Source organism: Panthera onca, chromosome A1 (assembly GCF_046562875.1).
Source record: "Panthera onca isolate mPanOnc1 chromosome A1, mPanOnc1 haplotype 2, whole genome shotgun sequence".
Lineage (NCBI taxonomy): Eukaryota > Metazoa > Chordata > Mammalia > Carnivora > Felidae > Panthera > Panthera onca.
In genome coordinates, this window is record NC_138339.1 from 149,484,639 (window position 1) to 149,500,866 (window position 16,228).

The 16,228-nt window shown below is 59.8% G+C and overlaps 1 protein-coding gene across 2 annotated transcripts in view; it reads right to left on the reverse strand.

Moving 5' to 3' along the window:
• Positions 1-16,228, reverse strand: part of FLT4 (fms related receptor tyrosine kinase 4) — a 43,047-nt gene that overhangs the window by 11,932 nt on the left and 14,887 nt on the right. For both annotated transcript variants that reach the window (XM_060636445.3, XM_060636444.3), the window contains exons 2-24: positions 16,064-16,160; positions 15,203-15,447; positions 14,894-15,006; positions 14,613-14,775; positions 14,257-14,396; positions 13,779-13,947; positions 13,383-13,500; positions 10,640-10,794; positions 10,312-10,474; positions 8,764-8,890; positions 7,575-7,683; positions 6,234-6,596; positions 5,806-5,952; positions 5,572-5,703; positions 5,303-5,409; positions 4,872-5,007; positions 4,319-4,423; positions 3,848-3,961; positions 3,583-3,671; positions 3,302-3,449; positions 2,703-2,797; positions 1,997-2,119; positions 768-879 (exon numbers count right to left, since the gene is read on the reverse strand). In XM_060636445.3, the coding sequence (XP_060492428.1) occupies positions 768-879; positions 1,997-2,119; positions 2,703-2,797; positions 3,302-3,449; positions 3,583-3,671; positions 3,848-3,961; positions 4,319-4,423; positions 4,872-5,007; positions 5,303-5,409; positions 5,572-5,703; positions 5,806-5,952; positions 6,234-6,596; positions 7,575-7,683; positions 8,764-8,890; positions 10,312-10,474; positions 10,640-10,794; positions 13,383-13,500; positions 13,779-13,947; positions 14,257-14,396; positions 14,613-14,775; positions 14,894-15,006; positions 15,203-15,447; positions 16,064-16,160 (3,270 nt within the window). The remainder of the gene's footprint in view (positions 1-767; positions 880-1,996; positions 2,120-2,702; positions 2,798-3,301; positions 3,450-3,582; positions 3,672-3,847; positions 3,962-4,318; positions 4,424-4,871; positions 5,008-5,302; positions 5,410-5,571; positions 5,704-5,805; positions 5,953-6,233; positions 6,597-7,574; positions 7,684-8,763; positions 8,891-10,311; positions 10,475-10,639; positions 10,795-13,382; positions 13,501-13,778; positions 13,948-14,256; positions 14,397-14,612; positions 14,776-14,893; positions 15,007-15,202; positions 15,448-16,063; positions 16,161-16,228) is intronic.

Genomic DNA, 16,228 nt, shown 5'->3' on the forward strand with positions numbered 1-16,228 from the left:
CCTACCTCTTGCTGCATTTCCTGACGCCCCTTCCTCATCCCCTGCCCACCTCCGACACTCCGGGATGATGGGCCTGGTTGCCCCCTAGTCCTGGAGTGCTGTCTTCCCAGGCCTGCCTGCCCTCCCCCAGCCCCTTCATCAGCCAGGCCCTCCCCTCCAGCTCACACACAGCCCCTGTCTGTCCTCCTGTGCTCTCCAGGCCCTTGGATTTTTAGTAATAGTATTCATGGTAGTTGCTCTTTAGTTCTTTTACTTCTCCATTTGTTCACTGCCCAGCTCCACCCTAGTGTGTGTGTGTGGGGGGGGGGTTCATCTTGGTCCCAGGGGGCCCACCCAGGGACCCACGTGGAACTCTCCTAAGTAGGTACAATCCTTGAGTCAGCACCCAGTCTCCTCCAGGACACACCCCAGCCCTTGAAGGCAGGAGCGGCATCCCCAGTGACAGGTGAGGAAGGGGCTCATCCAGGGAGGGGACGATCTGGGGAGACCTGTGAGGCCTCTCCTCTGGGACCTGCGGTAGCCCCGGGGACTGCCTAGTAAACACAGGCTCTGTGCTCACAGAGACTGGAGCACACCACCCTCTACCTGCTAGAGCTGGTGCCAGGGTGGCCCACGCTGGAGGCAGAGGGGAGAGGTGGAGGGCTGCTGCTTGCTCCAGGTGCACACGTCTGAGCCGCCCAGCCCCCTGCTTCACAAGGGCTAGGGTGCTGTGACCTGGAGCCTACCATCCTGCCTCTCCCCTCCCCCACACCCTGCCGTGCACTTACCCAAGGAGAAGATCTCCCAGAGCAGCACCCCAAAGGACCACACGTCACTCTGCGTGGTGTACACTTTGTCAAAGATGCTTTCAGGGGCCATCCACTTCAGAGGCAGCCGGGCCTGGGGGAGGCGGGAGGAAGCTTGTCCCCATGGAGGGAGGGAAGAGAGGGAGAAAGCCAAACACTTGGGCAGCCCCTCTCTCACCCCCAGTCTCCCCAGAACTCTGGAGCCACACCCCAAGAAAGGCCTTTGGCCCTTCCCACCCCTTCTGTGTTCAGAAGACTCTCACACCCTATAGGTGCCTAGTGTCTTCCTTGAAGTCTTCTGCCCTGCTGCTGTTCTCCCAGGTCTGTCTGGGCCCCTTTCTGCCCCTGAGCACTCTTAGGGGGGCACTTGGAACCCCTCCTCCTCTGGACCCCAGACCCAGCCTCTAGCGGAACCGGGACCCTGCACCCCCTCACCATCCCCACCTCATCTCCTCATCTGATCACTGGGTAGCCACTGGACGCCTGGCATCACCCCTGACCACTCCTCTTGTAGCTCCTGATGTGCCTTCCCCATCATCTGTCTCTCTAACCTCTTGTGGCCTCTACCTGGGAGCCCTGAGGGCCACAGCTCCTTCTGACTGACCTCTGCCTCCACCTCAGCACCTCTGCTCCCCTTTCCTCACGGCCTGCAGAGGGGGCTTCTGGAAGGCACACTGGACTCTCCCCTCCAGCCCCCTCTACTCACCCGTGAGTGAGAATGAAGGGCAAAAGCTTTCTGCATGGTGGCTATGCTATCAGGGTGGCCCATCACAGCCTAGACCCATCTCGCCCACTGCTCCCTCTCCAAGCATCTTCCTTTCTCCTCCGGGGGACAAACCCCTAAATTAGTGCCTGCCTGGCTGCCTCTGAGTGCCACCAATGAGACACACACTGCACCCAGCACACACAAACTTTTCTGTGACCACCCTGCACCATTCAGGGTCCACCTCTGCAGGGCAAGCATGTGGAGTCAGTCAGTGTCCACCTACTGGACAAGGACATGGGGCCAAACACAAGCTCTAGTTGGAACACCACGGTCCCTGCTCTTCAGCTCCTGTCTCTACTCCCCTCCCCACGTGCCCTGGTGGGGCCTCTAAGGTCCCTATAGGCTCTCAGGCCTGCCATGTAGATGGCTGTGAGTCCCCCACCTGGCTCCTGGATGGGAGCTCCATGCCCCCATCGTCTGCCCTCCCTCTGTGGCCTGCACTCACGCTGCCCTTGCGCACGTAGTCAGGGTCTTTGTAGATGTCGCGGGCCAGGCCAAAGTCACAGATCTTCACCACATCACTTTCTGACAGCAAGATGTTCCGAGCAGCCAGGTCTCTGTGAATACACTAGGGGCACGAGGAGGTGTGAGGGGGGGGTGGTCAGCACAGGTCCCCGGGGCCCACCCATGCCCAAGTCCTGCTCTTTCTTTTTTTTTAATCTTTCAAATTTTATTTATTTATCTTGAGAGAGAGAGAAGGGAGAGAGAGAGAGGGATGGGACAGAGAGAGAGGAGAGAGCAAGAATCCCAAGCAGCTTCCTTGCCAGTGCAGAGCCTGATGTGGGGCTCGAACCCACAAACCATGAGATCATGATCTGAGCTGAAGTCAGATGCTTAACCAGCTGAACCATTCAGGTACCCCTTGGGGATAGATTTCTTGCTCCCCTGACACTCTCCAGGGGCTCATGGAACTTTGGGGGCAGCAGAAGAGGCTGTGGAGTGGGACAGATTCCACATCCAGTTCCACTGCTGATAGCTAGAGATCTTGGGAAATCACTGTCACACTCTGGTGTCAGTTTCCTCCTCTGCAAAGTGGGAGAAACATCCCCTAACCATAGCATCACTGTGAGGTGAGCTAGGACAGTGTGTGTCTTGGTGTGCTGGTAGGTCTGCACCTTTCTCCCTTCTGAGGGGCCTGCTGGGACAGTCACCTTGCGTGAAGCGAGGAACTCCATCCCTCGGGCCACCTGGAAGCTGTAGCAGACAAGGTCTTCCATGGTCAGCGGGCTCAGCCACAGGTCCCGGGCTGCACAATGGAGTGAGGCGGGCTCATGAGGGGCCCCTTCCACAACTCCTATCTTCCACCCCTCCCCAAAGGGAGCATTTGTTCACCAACCCTGGCGTATCCTCCTGGTTGGGCCCCTGAAGCCCCTGGCACTAGCTCACTGGCGTGTGGGCCCCTTCTCCTGCCCCTCAGCATCCACTTTCTCTGTGACACCCACTATCTACTCCCAGAGCAGTGAATGTTGTTGCATCACAGGCCTTTGCACCTGCTACTTCTTCCTGTTTGTTCCCACCCTTGTCTGGAAGGCAAATGTCTGTACATCCAATGATGCACGAATCAAATGTCAAGTCTCTGGAAACTGCCCCTGTGGTGTCTTCCCTTCCAAAGGAAAAGCCCATTACACACTCTCCCATGTAAGCCCCTTCAGGAGGGCCCAAGTGAGGCCAGTTTGTCTCACAGTCCCCTGATCATGGGTATCATCATGCCAGCCAGACTTCTCTGGGCAAGGGGAAGCCAGGCTCTTACGTTCTTGGACCGGAGGGGCCCGTCCTGCCCCGCCCTTGCCCATCAGGAGCCTGGAGAGGAGGGCCCTGTCGCTGCTTCCTGGCCTCCGGTCAGCCTTGGCGCCTTCCACCATGGCGCGGAAGCGCCTTCGCTGCTCAGGGGACTTCTCCTAGGTATGAACAAAGTGGGTCTCAGGGGGGGCTCCGCCACCCGCGGCAGTGGCGCTCCCCCACCTTCTAGCCCACCTTGGCATCCTCCGGGTCCCCGGCAGAGCTCGGGCCACTGGTAGGGCGCCCACTTACAGCATAGGGGTTGAAGGCCTCCCGCTTGGCACGCAAGAAGTTGGAGAGATTGCCGTACTTGCAGAACTCCACGATAACCATGAGGGGGCCTAGAGCAGGGCGAGAGCGCGGCGCTCGGGGACCAACGGCAAGGTAGAGGGCTGGCACCACAGCAATGCCCCACTCCTCAGTCCTCCTGCCCCGCCCCGGACCGGCCCCGCCCATACCAAGCCCAGCAGGCCCCTCCTCTCAGGGGAAGGGGAGGGGTGGGGCACGAGCTCCTCACCATTGGGCTTGGTGCACGCCCCCAGGAGGTTGACCACGTTGAGGTGGTTGCCAATGTGGATTAGGATCTTGAGCTCCGACATCAAGGCTCGGTGCTCGCTAGCTGTGGCGCCCTCTGGAGGGGATATGGGGGCTTCGCGGGGTGTCCGGCCTGCCGCCTCCCTCCCCGGACCCGGCCTCTAGTCCGTGCGCGTCCCTCTTCCCCACCACCGGCTTAGCTAAAGTGCAGCTAGAGCTCTCGCGCGTGAGGGCGTAGAGTCCCCAGCTGGTCCTGCTCGCCTCTTTGAGGCTGGAGTTTCGGGTGGGATTGGGAAGCATGACTCGGATCCAAGCCTCAGGCCTCCATGAAGAACCCTGGGTCAGGCTCTGGCTCTGAACCTCAGTTTCCCCTTCTGCACCACAGCTCTGCCAGCCCACCCAGAGCTGCTGCCCCTCACCGTTCCCACCACCTCCTGACCCGCAGACTCCACACCTTTCAGCATTTTCACTGCCACAGTGTCACAGCTGCTGCCCTTGTTGATTCCAAAAGCCGAGGCTTCCACCACCTTCCCGAAGGCCCCATGGCCGAGAACTCTCCCTGTGGGGGCAGGGAGCCGGCTCCAGGTGAGCTGTATGAGGGCGAGGGTGAAGAAGGATGGGCAGCAGGGGCAACCCTTGTGAGGGGCCAGGAAGGAAGGCCCAGGAGGGGGAGGAGAGGGCGCCTCTCTGCCAAACAGGAAGAGCACTGAGACCAGGAGCGGGAAGAGAGGGAGAGGAGAAGCTGACAGGAAGGCCCTGCATCCTCTCCCAGCAGGTGCGATGGGCCCACCCAGCTCAGAGCTGCAGGAAGTGACCCCGGGGGGCCTGAGAACTGAGAGCCCTGGCCAAAGTTCTTGGGATGCACGCCCAGATGGGCAGGTTGGGCCAGGTGGGGGCCAGGCATGACTTTCTGGCCTGAGAATGGAGGGATTTCAGCACTTCAGAGGCTGAAGCCCATCTGTGCAGGCAGGATAGGGTGGGTGGGGCAGGCTGGGCGATCGCCTCACCGAGGTGCAGCCGCTCCCGGGGGAACTCCCATTGGCTGGCATCATAGGACAGGTATTCACACTGCTCCTCCAGAGGCACCTCCCCGGGGTCCATGATGATGGACAGGTAGCCTGTCTTGATGTCTGCATGGGCTGGCTGGGGTGGGGGTGGGGACGACTCACTGATTTGGCCACACCACGGTCTTGGGTAAAACTTTCCCCAGGACAGATGGGATCTCCTTTGGGACTCTCAGGCAAGGAGGGGACAGACTGACAACCTCTGGTGGTGTAAGAGCCCAGCATGGAGGGGTCTGAGAGGCTTCCTAGGAGGTGAGGCTTCCAGGTGAGCCAGGACGGATGAGGATTTTATTTCTTATCTTACACGAGGTGCATGGTGTAGAGAGACCCCACAAGGAGCGGTGGAGAGGCTCAGTTGGGGGAGAAACGCTCACCCTCCTCATGTTACAGAAGATGAGGAGGAGGAGGACCCAGAAGAAGACAGCGATGACCCCGGTGCCGACAAGGATCACGATCTCCATGCTGCCTTTATCTTCGGAGCCTGAGTGGGCAGAAAGGGGCTACTCTGTGTGTGTGTTTTGGGAGGGGGATGCACCCTGCGAGAAGCGCCCTGTCTGGCGGGCACGACTTGAGGGAGGTGACTATGAGAAGGCGTCAAGTGCGGGTGGCAGGTGGGCGGGAGGGTGCAATGGGGAGGTTGGACCTTCCACGGCCACGCTGGCGGAGGAATTGACGCAGCCCTTGGCGTTGCACACGCTGCACAGATAGCGTCCCGCGTCTTCCTCACGCACGCGCTGTATGCTCAGTTTCTGGTTGGAGTCTGCCAGGTAGATTCCTGTATGGGGTGGGGTGGAGGTTCGAGTTCATTTTGGGTCTGGGCCCTTGACCTGGATAGCCTCTCTCTGCACCCAGCCCTTCGCCTGGATCCACCACCTACCGGACTCTTCCTCCAGTAGCCTCTCGTCTTTGTACCACAAGATGCTGGGCACGTGCGCCCCTGCCACGGGGCACCGCATCTCCAGAGAGTCGCTCACATTCACCAGGAGATCGGTCAAGTTCTGTGTGAGCCGCGGGGCTTCCAGGGCTGAGGGTGGGGGTCGAGAGCGAGCTAAGTAGCGCTGCAGAAAGCCTCAGGGCATTCCGGGAAAGGGTCTCGCAGGGCTGGGAGCAGAGAGTGGGGACGGATTGTGCGAAGCTCAAGGAAGGATCGGGTTTGAGCACAGAGTGGGAGGGCTGTGGACCTCCACAGCAGGGGGGTGGGGTGGGGAGGAGGAACCTCAGTGGCGGCTCAGGCGCGTTCTGGGAGGGGAGAAAGGCTCTTGGGGAAACACCGCCAGCCCTCTCCTGCAGCCCTGCCCGCCTCACCCTGCACTGACAGGTACTTCTTGTGGCAGTGCTTGTCGTGGCTGCGACGGTCCTGCACCTCGCATACGTAGTCGCCTTCGTGCTCTGGAGCCACGCGGGGGATGGTCAGGCTGAGTGTGGCGTGGCGCGCCCCTGGCTCCGCCTCCTCCAGGCTGGCTGCCAGCGGCGTAGCGAAGAGGTGCACGTTCTTGCAGTCGAGCAGCAGTGGGTTCCCGTGCGCATCGTGCAGCGTGGACAGGTTGAGGCGGTACCAACGCAGATGCTCGTAGGTGTAGTTGTCCGCCCGGCAGCTCAGGCGCACGTCTTGGCCCTCTAGGGGTTCTTCGGATGGCTCGGATACTATGCTGAAACCGTCAGGGATGTCTGGGGAGGGAGGAGGAACCTCTGTGACACTGCACCCAGAGTTGGCGCACCTACCTGCCTGTCCCGGTGCTCGCTCTCCCTTTCCCAGCTCTCTTTGGACTCAGCTCTCGATCAAGAGGGTGCATCACGTGCATTTGGGCCGGGTGCACCACCAGGGAGAGCCCCCTTCTCCCCAACACTGACCAGTGGGACTGGCTCCCTGAAGTCAGCCCCACCATTTCCTGCCTGTCATCCTTCTAGCTCTCTATTGGATAAACCCCAGCCCCGCTGCTGTCCCTACTGCTCCTGGGAGCCTGGACCATCAGTGGGGTCCTTGTCTGCACACTTGGTGCCGTCCTGTCCCATCCTCCCTCGCTGCTGATCACACTCCACCACTATCCCCTCCTTGAAACAATCTCATTGTTTCATTAGCTTGTGGCGATGCCTCGCTCCTGATTTCCTTTTGTCCCTTGGTCACACTCCTTGTCCGGCTCCTGTGGGCTCCTCTCCCCCCTCCCTCCCTGGGGGAGGGTGTCCTCTCTGGCCCCATCTCTCTTCGAGGTGCCCTTATCTACATGCCTGGGCACAGTGACTGTCCTTTAATAGGCTTCTGAGCATAATTGGGGGCACTAAAACATCTGAAAATCTGAGGAAACTACAGACCTTTTTCCCCCAGGAAACATGTACATGTGAGCCAGCTGTGGTGTGGGAAGGGGGTGGGAGGAGCACCAGTGGGGAGGTGTCTCCAGGGCTGGGGGCAAAGGGTGCCACTCCATCCCAGTGGACCGGCACCCCAGTTCATATGCTGATGACCTCCAAATCTATCCCTCCCACCCAGACCCAGGGGCCCACTGGGCCCCTGATGTCTCTCCTGGGTGCCTGACATCATCAGAAACTCAATGGGCCCAACTTGGGTTCCTTATCCTCTTCCAGGCCTTGTCTCCTTCCTCCTGTGCCCGCTGGTTCCTGACTCCACCCAGACCTGTGCAAGTCACTCACTGGTCACGTAGAAGTAGATGAGCCGCTCGTCCTGGCCCACTTTGTTGAAGACCATGCACTTGTACATGGCAGACACGTTGGCATCCTGGATCACCAGCTTGCTCACCGTCTAAGCAGAACACAAGCATTTCCTGCCCAAGTTCATCCCACCCTGACCTTCCTCCCTTTCTGCAAGAGGGCAGCTGTGCCCAGCAGAGTAGTGGGGATCACTGAGGCCTGGAGCTGGAGGGGACCAAGCTCAGAGACAGGACCAGGTGGGGAGCAGAAGGTGAAGCCTTTGCACAGCAGAAGTGGCTCTCTGGAAAAGTCAAGGACGAAGCTATGAACAGCATCAGCTGTGGCTAAGGTCAGAGGGCAGCATTAGGCAGGGCTACAGAGACTCTGGGTGTGGATAGGCTGAGGCTGTGGCCATGTTGAGGAGGAGGGGACAGACTCAGTCTAGCACTGGGGCGGTCCAAGCCAGGGCTAGGATTCATGGTGTGGAGCAAGGCCAGCAGCTGGTCACTGTGTGGGACCCTTGCGATGTGTCACATTCACCCCAGGGCTGCTCACAGCACTTCTCTCTGGGCCCTGGATGGTGGCAAGGGGAGGGAATGGGTCCCAGGTCTGGAATAGGACTGGCCTGAAGGACTCTGGCCTGGGGAATAGGAAGCTTGGAGGCTGGGGGAGGAGAGGGCAATAGGCCCTGCCTGCCATCCAAACACCACCACCCCCCATTCCAAGCTGGGCACTTCCTGGCCAGGCCTGGAACAGGAAGAGGCTCTGGAGGTGTGTAGGAAAACAGGAAGTGACCGTAGGAAGTGGGTGCCTTTGTTCAGTCCCTTCCCCCCCACCCACCCCCCCCCCCCTGCCTCTTCTAGGCATTGCCCCCAGGCTGGGCCAGAGGCTCAGTTGCCTTCGGTGGAGACCTAGCTAGCCCCAGGCATAACCCTCCTAGCTCTGGAGCCTGTGGGTGGCTGGGGCCCAGAGCCTGGATGGGCTGCCTTGAATCTAAGCTTCTCTGTCTAGGAAGCAGCTGGAGGTCCCACCCCCCATCCACGTGCAGGAAGGGGAGCTGAAGCCCAGAGACACTGCTGAAAGACCACCAACTGTCAGAGCTCAGCAGGCCTAGGGGAAATGGAGGAGGCCAGGAGAGGGCTCCTCTCTGCCTGCCTTCTCCTCCCCTATCAGTGGCACAGCTGACGCATACCTTATTCTTCCCCTCTACAAATTCGGTCCAGGTGTCCAGACTTTCAATGGGGTTCACCGCATCCTGTGTGGTCACCTCTCTCCAGTCATGGCACTGTGGCATGTGGTCTCTCTGCTGCCGCCGGCTGCTGGGAGCAAGAGGGGGCCAGGTCAGGTCAGGATATGGGCAGGGAAGGCCCCACAGAGGGTGGGGGTCGAGACTTTGTCATACTCAGAGTCATCTGCTCACACGTGTGGGGATTGGGGCTTTGTTTCTGGAACACTATCTTCCACTCTTTATGCTTATGGTCCCCTAACAACCTATCCTGTGAAGGCTGCCAGACACAGCCTTCCCCAAAGGCCAAGGCCTGCTGCCTGTGGAGCAGCACATACCTGTGGCCTCATGGCCCCCTCTATCCTTCTGTGCCCACCATCCCCTACTCAAGATGTGTCCCTTCGGCATCCCATTCCTAGATCTCCCAGGGGCAGCAGAGTCAACACTTTTGTTCTAGGAAGCCCCCTCCTCCTTCCAGAGCTGTGGCCCCTTCCTGGGCTGGGTGTGACCCCAGCACCTTTGGTCCCTTGTTGGGATATGGGTCTGGGGTCCCAAGGGAGGCTCTTGTCTACCCCCAGCAGAGCAGAGTGGGAACCTAGGGTTCTGTCAGTTGGCCTAGAGCAAAAAGGTAGAAGCATCAGAGGGAAGCAAACTTGGAAGGGCCTTGTGGTCTAGAGGAATCTCTTATGAGCCTTGGATGCAGCAGGCCACCCCTACCGAGCCTCCACCATTGATGGTCCTGTCGCTATAGCCCCTCTCCTGGTGCGGCTTCTCTGTCACTTCCTTGGGTTCCCAGCCTCCATCCTTCCCCAGCCTGTGGCCTTCCACCCTGCCCACAAGGATCTCTTGCTCAATGGCAAATGTGACCTGTGAGCCCCCCTACTCCATGCCCTTCACTGCTCCCTAGTGCCTTCCAGACCGCTGGCTACCTTGGCACCCTCTTCTCCCATCCCCTGCTTGTCCAATTTGTCCCTGCTCTCAGCAAACTCCTTGGTCTGTCTGTCCTGCTGGTACCCAGCTCTGTGTAGGGGCGCATGGCTCCTCAGTCGGGCGGGCAGGCTCTGCTGCTTACAGCCGTGACCTTGGGAAATTCAGGGCCCTTCTCTGATCCTCAGTTTCTTCCTCTATAAGGGGTCATCGTGAACACTGCTCAGGAAAAGTTAACTGGGCATGATTGGTGTGCCCCAGTGCTCAATACAAGTCTCATAAAACTAGCTCACGTCTGCCCACTTGGTGCCCAGTTCCCTTTGTCCTCCTGGATGATGCAGTTATGTGTCTTGGGGGCTTTCATTTCAAGGCGGTGGGTGGCAGCTGCACCATCCCATGTGCAGCCCAGCCTGATGGATACTAGGGAGGCTCTGAGCCTTGCTCAGGTGAGGTAAGGTCAGGGAATGGCGGTAGGGTTCGAGTTTAGAGCAGGACTCTGGGGAGGAGTGCGGGCAGCGAGAGGGGTACCCAGCCCAGGTTGAGGATGGGGCTGGGAAACAGGGAAGGACAGGCTGGAGCCACACTCACAGGCTGCGCTGGGTGAAGGTCTTGCAGGGGGTCCATGGCCTCCAGTGCCACTGGACGCTGAGAGGAGGGGGCACCCCATAGGCAGTGCAGGTGAGGGCCTGGCGGCTGTGGCGGGAGTAGGTGCTGGGGGAGGAGGCCTCCTTCTCGTGGATGTGGGGGGGCACTGGGGACACAAGCAGACAGCTAGTCAGCAGGCCCCTGCCGTGCCCACCATTCTCTACTCAAGATGTGCCCCTTCCTGTAGAGTCCACCCAGGAACAGCAGAGTCCCCCGTCTTGTTCTAGGAAGCCCACCCTGCACCGTCCCTTCTCCCGTGTCGCCCCTGTACCGTTCACCACCAGCTCCAGGCTGATGTTGCGCCACAGGCCGGCCGCAGAGTTCCACAGGGCGAGGGTGTAGATGCCTGCACTGGCCTCCGTCACCTCCTTGAGCACCAGGGCATGCGGACTATGGCGCCCGGACACTGACTTTCTGTCCTTGTACCTGGCCCGAGAAGGGAGTTCAGGGGCTCACGTGCACCAACGCCTGCCCTGTCCTAGCATCCCTTCCCTGCCACAGCCAGGCCCCTACAGGATAACTGCAGTAGACTGTCAGGGGAGGCAGGAAGAGGCTGGTGCCAGAGTCCTGACAGGCCAGGCTGGAGTGAGAGACCCCTCCTGGACCAGACCAGGAGGCTGCTGGGAAGGGCGGCAGGGCTTCAGGCTGGGGCAGCTGCTGACTCTGCATGGAGAGCAGATGACCTGGAGGCTATGGGGATGGTCTCCACGCCACACTGTCTCTCACAGACTTCAATGGTATGTACTGGGAAGGACCGGAAGTCAGTCCTCCAGTAGCACAGACCAGACCCTTACTGCATGGGGGCTCTGCCTCACTCTCTGACCCCAGCTCTGCCCTTCCTGGAGCTTTTCACATGCTGGGTCTTCTTGCTGCCCCCACACTCCCACTTGGGGCCTTTGTATTTGCTGTCCCTCTCCTTGCTTGGATGCTCGGTCCCCTAGACACCTGTATGGCTCCCTCTCTCCTACATTCAAATACTTACTCATTAGAGAAAACTTTGCCTACTGTCCTATGAACCAGCTCCTGCCCTCTGCCCTGCTTCTTCCTGCCTGCTTCTCCTCACACTGTCCCCTTTACTGCTATGTCCCTACACTTAGAGAAATATACATCGGTGTTCAGTGTATATGCAGATAGATGTGGTTCCTCCCCAGGCCTGACCTGGGAGTGCTGCTGGCAGCTGCCTCTGCAACCCAGACTCTACCTGGAAATGGTCCTCCCTCACACAGGTGCCTTCCCCTGGTATTCAGCCAGAGTGGTGTGGGAGAGGCACACCCTTGGTCAGAGACCAACAGTGAGGGGGGACGTAGGGGAGGAGCATGAGTCATCCAGGGTCACACAGCAGGACAGGGCAGGGCAGACCTGAGGCCATGTGGCCTGCCAGGCTCTGGTGCAAAATTCTGAGTCTGCCTCCTGCTGCGTCTGTGATCTTCGGCAACCCCCTTCATGGCCCCAAGCCCCCAATGTCATCATCTGAAAACCGGGGAAACAAAATGCACTTTTTTGCAGGGGTCATGAGGTTGAACTGAGTTATAGCCTGTGGTGTCAGCACTGTGCTGGACACAAAGGGTGCTTCAGGAGCTGAGGGCCAGCCTGTCTGTCCACTAGATCTCTATCCATTCACTTACTCATGGCCATCACATGACAGCCTAGAAGAGTAGACCCTTGTGGGGCTGTGGTGGCTACTGTGCCTGGGGGCAGGTGTCTCAATGGACAATGGGCCCAGCTGAGCACTTCTTGGAGGCAGGTGTTGGCCAGGTGAGAGGAGAAAAACTAGATGTAGTGGGAATGATGAGAGGCAGCCAGCTGCCTGAGCCTCAGGTCTGGGCCAGACCCTGGATGGGTCAGTCTTGCTGGCCTTGGAGAGCAGGGGACAGAGCCCCAGGTATCTCCAGGAGGCTGATATGTAAGGGAGGCTCCAGGCTGCATCAGTGCCTTCTACCAGGTACTGCTAATGGACCACAAAGCCTATGGCCTTAGAGGTAGGGTTATACAAGGCCCAGGCCCACAGCATCCTGAGGCCCTCCCAGGAGAAGCCTGCTTCCAGCCTGGGACAGCCAGCACAGTGACATCCCAGTGAGAATGTCTGGGGCCCCTGCTTGCCCAGCTCCAGGCTTTCATAAAAGGTCATCCTGCCTGGAGGGAGGTGCCCTGGTCTGGGAAGGGCAGGGTTTCTCTGGCCAGCTGGGAAAGGATGAAGCAGAGTTCTCCCAGGAGGCTTAGTGATCAGGTAGGAATGCCCTTCCCCTTCCCCCACCTCTGTTTCCATGTGTACAATGGGGGTCAGGCTAGAGTGTGACATCCCAGGGTTGGACTGCACTGATTTCTCAGATGACCCAAGGGTGTGTGTGTGTGGGGAATGCTGTGCCAACCTGAGCTCCTAGGGAGCTCTCTGGGAGCACATAGCAAGGGCGGAGCCACCACTGAGGGACCCTCCCCCTCACTGACCCTTAATACATCCTGAAGGGGAGGCCTTCTCGGGTCACAGACCAGAGCTGGGGCTCTGGAGTCTGTGGGCCTCCTGGAAACTCTTGCTTTCTGCCACACAGCTCAGGCCCAGCCCAGAGCCTGGCCCTACAACAGTCTGTGGAAACTGTGTGGCATCTCTGAACTCATGGATAGGAGGGTCCTGGCGGTGGTAACCTGTTCAGAGGGAGGCCTAAGAAACCCAAAGCCACTGCTGTAGGGCAGGCCCAAGCTCTGTGACATCCTTCAGCTGGTAGGGCCCTCAGGGACACTGAGCAGTTGCAGGAATCAGTTGGATAAAGCCCTACATTGTGCCCACCACACCCACTGATAACAGGAGGCTGGTGTTTGCAAGCTTTCGTAGCTTAGAAGCAACCAGAGATAACTTTCCCTCTGGCTTAAATATTGTCTTAGGTGCATGTTCCTTAGAGTGTCTTCAGAGGAGAGTCCCCATAGGGGTCTCAGGGCACAGACCCTTGATGGGGAGGATGCTGCCCTTCCCGCCTTGTTGGACCTGGTGGGTAGCAAGAGGCAGGGACCAGGGCTGGTACCATTGGAACTCCGGCGGGGGGTACGCTGCTAGCTTCACAGGCAGCTTCACCAACTCATCTCCTGCGGTGGCCTCCAGGACAGGACCCTTGAGCCACTCGACGCTGATGAAGGGCTTTTCTGCCAGATGGGAGGCATCAGTGTAAAGCCGGAGCCTGGAGTCACTGACCCAGCCCTGCCCAGGGACTCCCAGCTGTGGTCTGGCACCCCCCAGAGGACAGATGCCTGCAGACTGGGGCTCGCCCTGCCCTCTGGGGTCCACTCATTACCCTCCCTTCCCTCTGGCTGGACTCTACACTGCTCAGGTGCACCCTGACCTCTGACCTCCGCCCACACTGCACATGGACCCTTGTTCCTCAGGCTTGATGACTGACACCCGACTCAGCCCCACGCCATACCATGCACAATGACCTCAGTGCTCTCTCGGAATCGCTGGATGCCGTTGTTGGCCTCACACACATACGGGCCCAGGTCATGCTGGCTGACGTTGTGGATGGTCAGGATGCTGGAGAGCTCTGTGTGAGTCTGCTGGGAGCGCCGCTCTGGCACCCACTTACCCCGCTCTGCCTGCCCACGCCCAGGGGAAGCCCAGGGTCAGAGCAGGTGGGTTCTGGCAGAACTGAGCACCAAAGGCACATACCCCAGCCTAGCAGGGACTCTGGAAGCCTTGGACCCAGACCCAGAGTTTTCCTTGGGGTAGGAAAACTTTGCTATCAGACAGGGGCTCTTGGGGCAGGACCCTCTATTCAGAGGCCAGTGTGCACCAGGCCAAGGTGGGGGTGGGCAGTGATGGACACTCCTGGGGACAGTGTGGGCAGTGAATGGGGACTCCGGGGGATGGTTCCAGTATGACCCTGGCCGGGCTGCTGGCTTCACCTGCTTCCCTGGATAGTCCCAGTCAAAGGTGACACCCGAGTTGAACTCGGCCCACACAGTGCAGTTCAGGACCAGCTTCTCCCCAACCAGCAGCTCCAGCGACTTCTTGGGGAACAGCTGGATGTCATAGAGCTCGTTGCCTGGTGGACACATGCACAGTGACCCCCCCACCCTTCACAGGATGGCACACACAGGGTGTAGGGCACAGGGTGCCCGGTGAGACCAGCTGTGGCACCTATAGCCCCATTAGCAGGAATTGGGGGACCCCCCATCCTCTTCCTGCGGTCCCCCCAGGACATGGGCAGGGGTTCCCAGGTGGGGCAGGAGGAGGGCCTGCAGAGCAGGGCAGCCCCTACCTGTGATGTGCACGAGGAACGGGTTGGACAGGAAGGCCTGGCCACCCCAGGTGGTCTCACACTGCAGGTACAGGGCGTCGCGCAGCAGTGGTGTGGGCACCCGCATACCCCGGCGGTCGTCCCACACCACCTCCTGCCCATCAGGCCGCAGTGCTGAGTTTTGCTGCAGAGACATGGTGGCTGTCAGCTCACTTCCTCCTGGCCAGACCGGGGAACTCTTTTTCCAGTGACAGAGACAGGAGGGCCAGATCCTGGGGTGGGGTTGGGGATGGGGGCTGTACCGATCGCAGCGTGACGTTGAGGCCAGGGATGGATACCAGGCAGGGCACCCACATGGAATCCTTCCTGTTGACTAGAAGCGTGTCTGGCTTGTTGATGAACGGCTGCTCCAAGTCTGAGGAGAGGGGGCAGGTTGTGGGCGGGGAAGGCAGGGCTTAGGGGTTTTCTACCCAGGCAAGGGGCCCTGGGTGGCGCCCACAGGGTGTGCAGGTTGGGGCTGGGGGTGCAGCTGCTGGATGCCTCTCCAGGATCCAGCACACTGCCCATGCCTCCTGGGCAGCCGCGGGGCCGGCTGCTCTGGGTGCCCTCACCTCTCACGAACACGTAGGTGCTGGCCGCGGTGGTACCCTCTATGCGGGCTTTGATGTACTTGTAGTAGCAACGGTAGCTGCCCGTGTTGTTGGCGTGGGCCTCGGGCAGCAGCAGCACCTTGCAGTAGGGCCTGGTGTCCGTGCCCTCGCAGTCCCGAACAACCCCTGTGTCCTCACCGTCCTTCTCCCCCGTGGCTGGTGTCTCGTGAGCCCCTGGCCAGGCCCACTCGAGGGGGTGCTGCCCCCTGACAGAGGACATGAAAGGACAAGGGGGTTCCTGCTGCAACTCTAGGGCACAATCCCTGCGGAGCCTTCCCAGAAGTCAAGCCTTGCCTATAGCTTGTCTCACCCAGAGGTTGGAACAGCCCATGGACCCAGCCTGGGGCAGGGTGCTCCTCGAGGCCCTTGGGGGCCTTTGCATGGCTCCTGGGCCCACATATTGCAGGCTGGCTTGCAAAGAAGCCTGCAAGTCATTCCTAGGGCTGCAGGGAGGATAGGAGGTCTCAGGTCTGTGTGGGTGGGCCTGGAGCCAATGGAGGGTGGCTGGGGGTGGGTGTAGGGAACCTGGGGTCCATGCAGGGTAACTTGGGGCATGGAGTGGCCTGGGGTCAGTGAGGAGTGACCCAAGGGTGGATGCAGGGTAATCGATCTGTGGCGAGAGCAGGTGTAGCGTGTCTGCAGGGCAGGGGATGGTCTATGCCTCCAGGAACCGACACCCAGGCAACCAGGGAGCCCCACGAAGCCTTGAGGTCCCTTTGCCCTTGGGAGGGACTGCCTTCCAGGTTCTCCTCTACCATCTCCTGCCTTGGCCTTCTGTAGGAGGGACCCGGGCCCCTGATCCCTTGGCTGAGGTATGAGTACCTGCAGGAGATGGACAGGCTGTCACTGGAGTCAATGATGTATGTCTCCTCCGTGATGTTTAGGGTTGGAGGGGTCATGGAGTAGCCACTTGCCAGACCTGGGGTGGGAGACAGGGTTAGTATGGTGCTGGATCATGAGTTCACATGGTGATGTCAGTCTGGGACT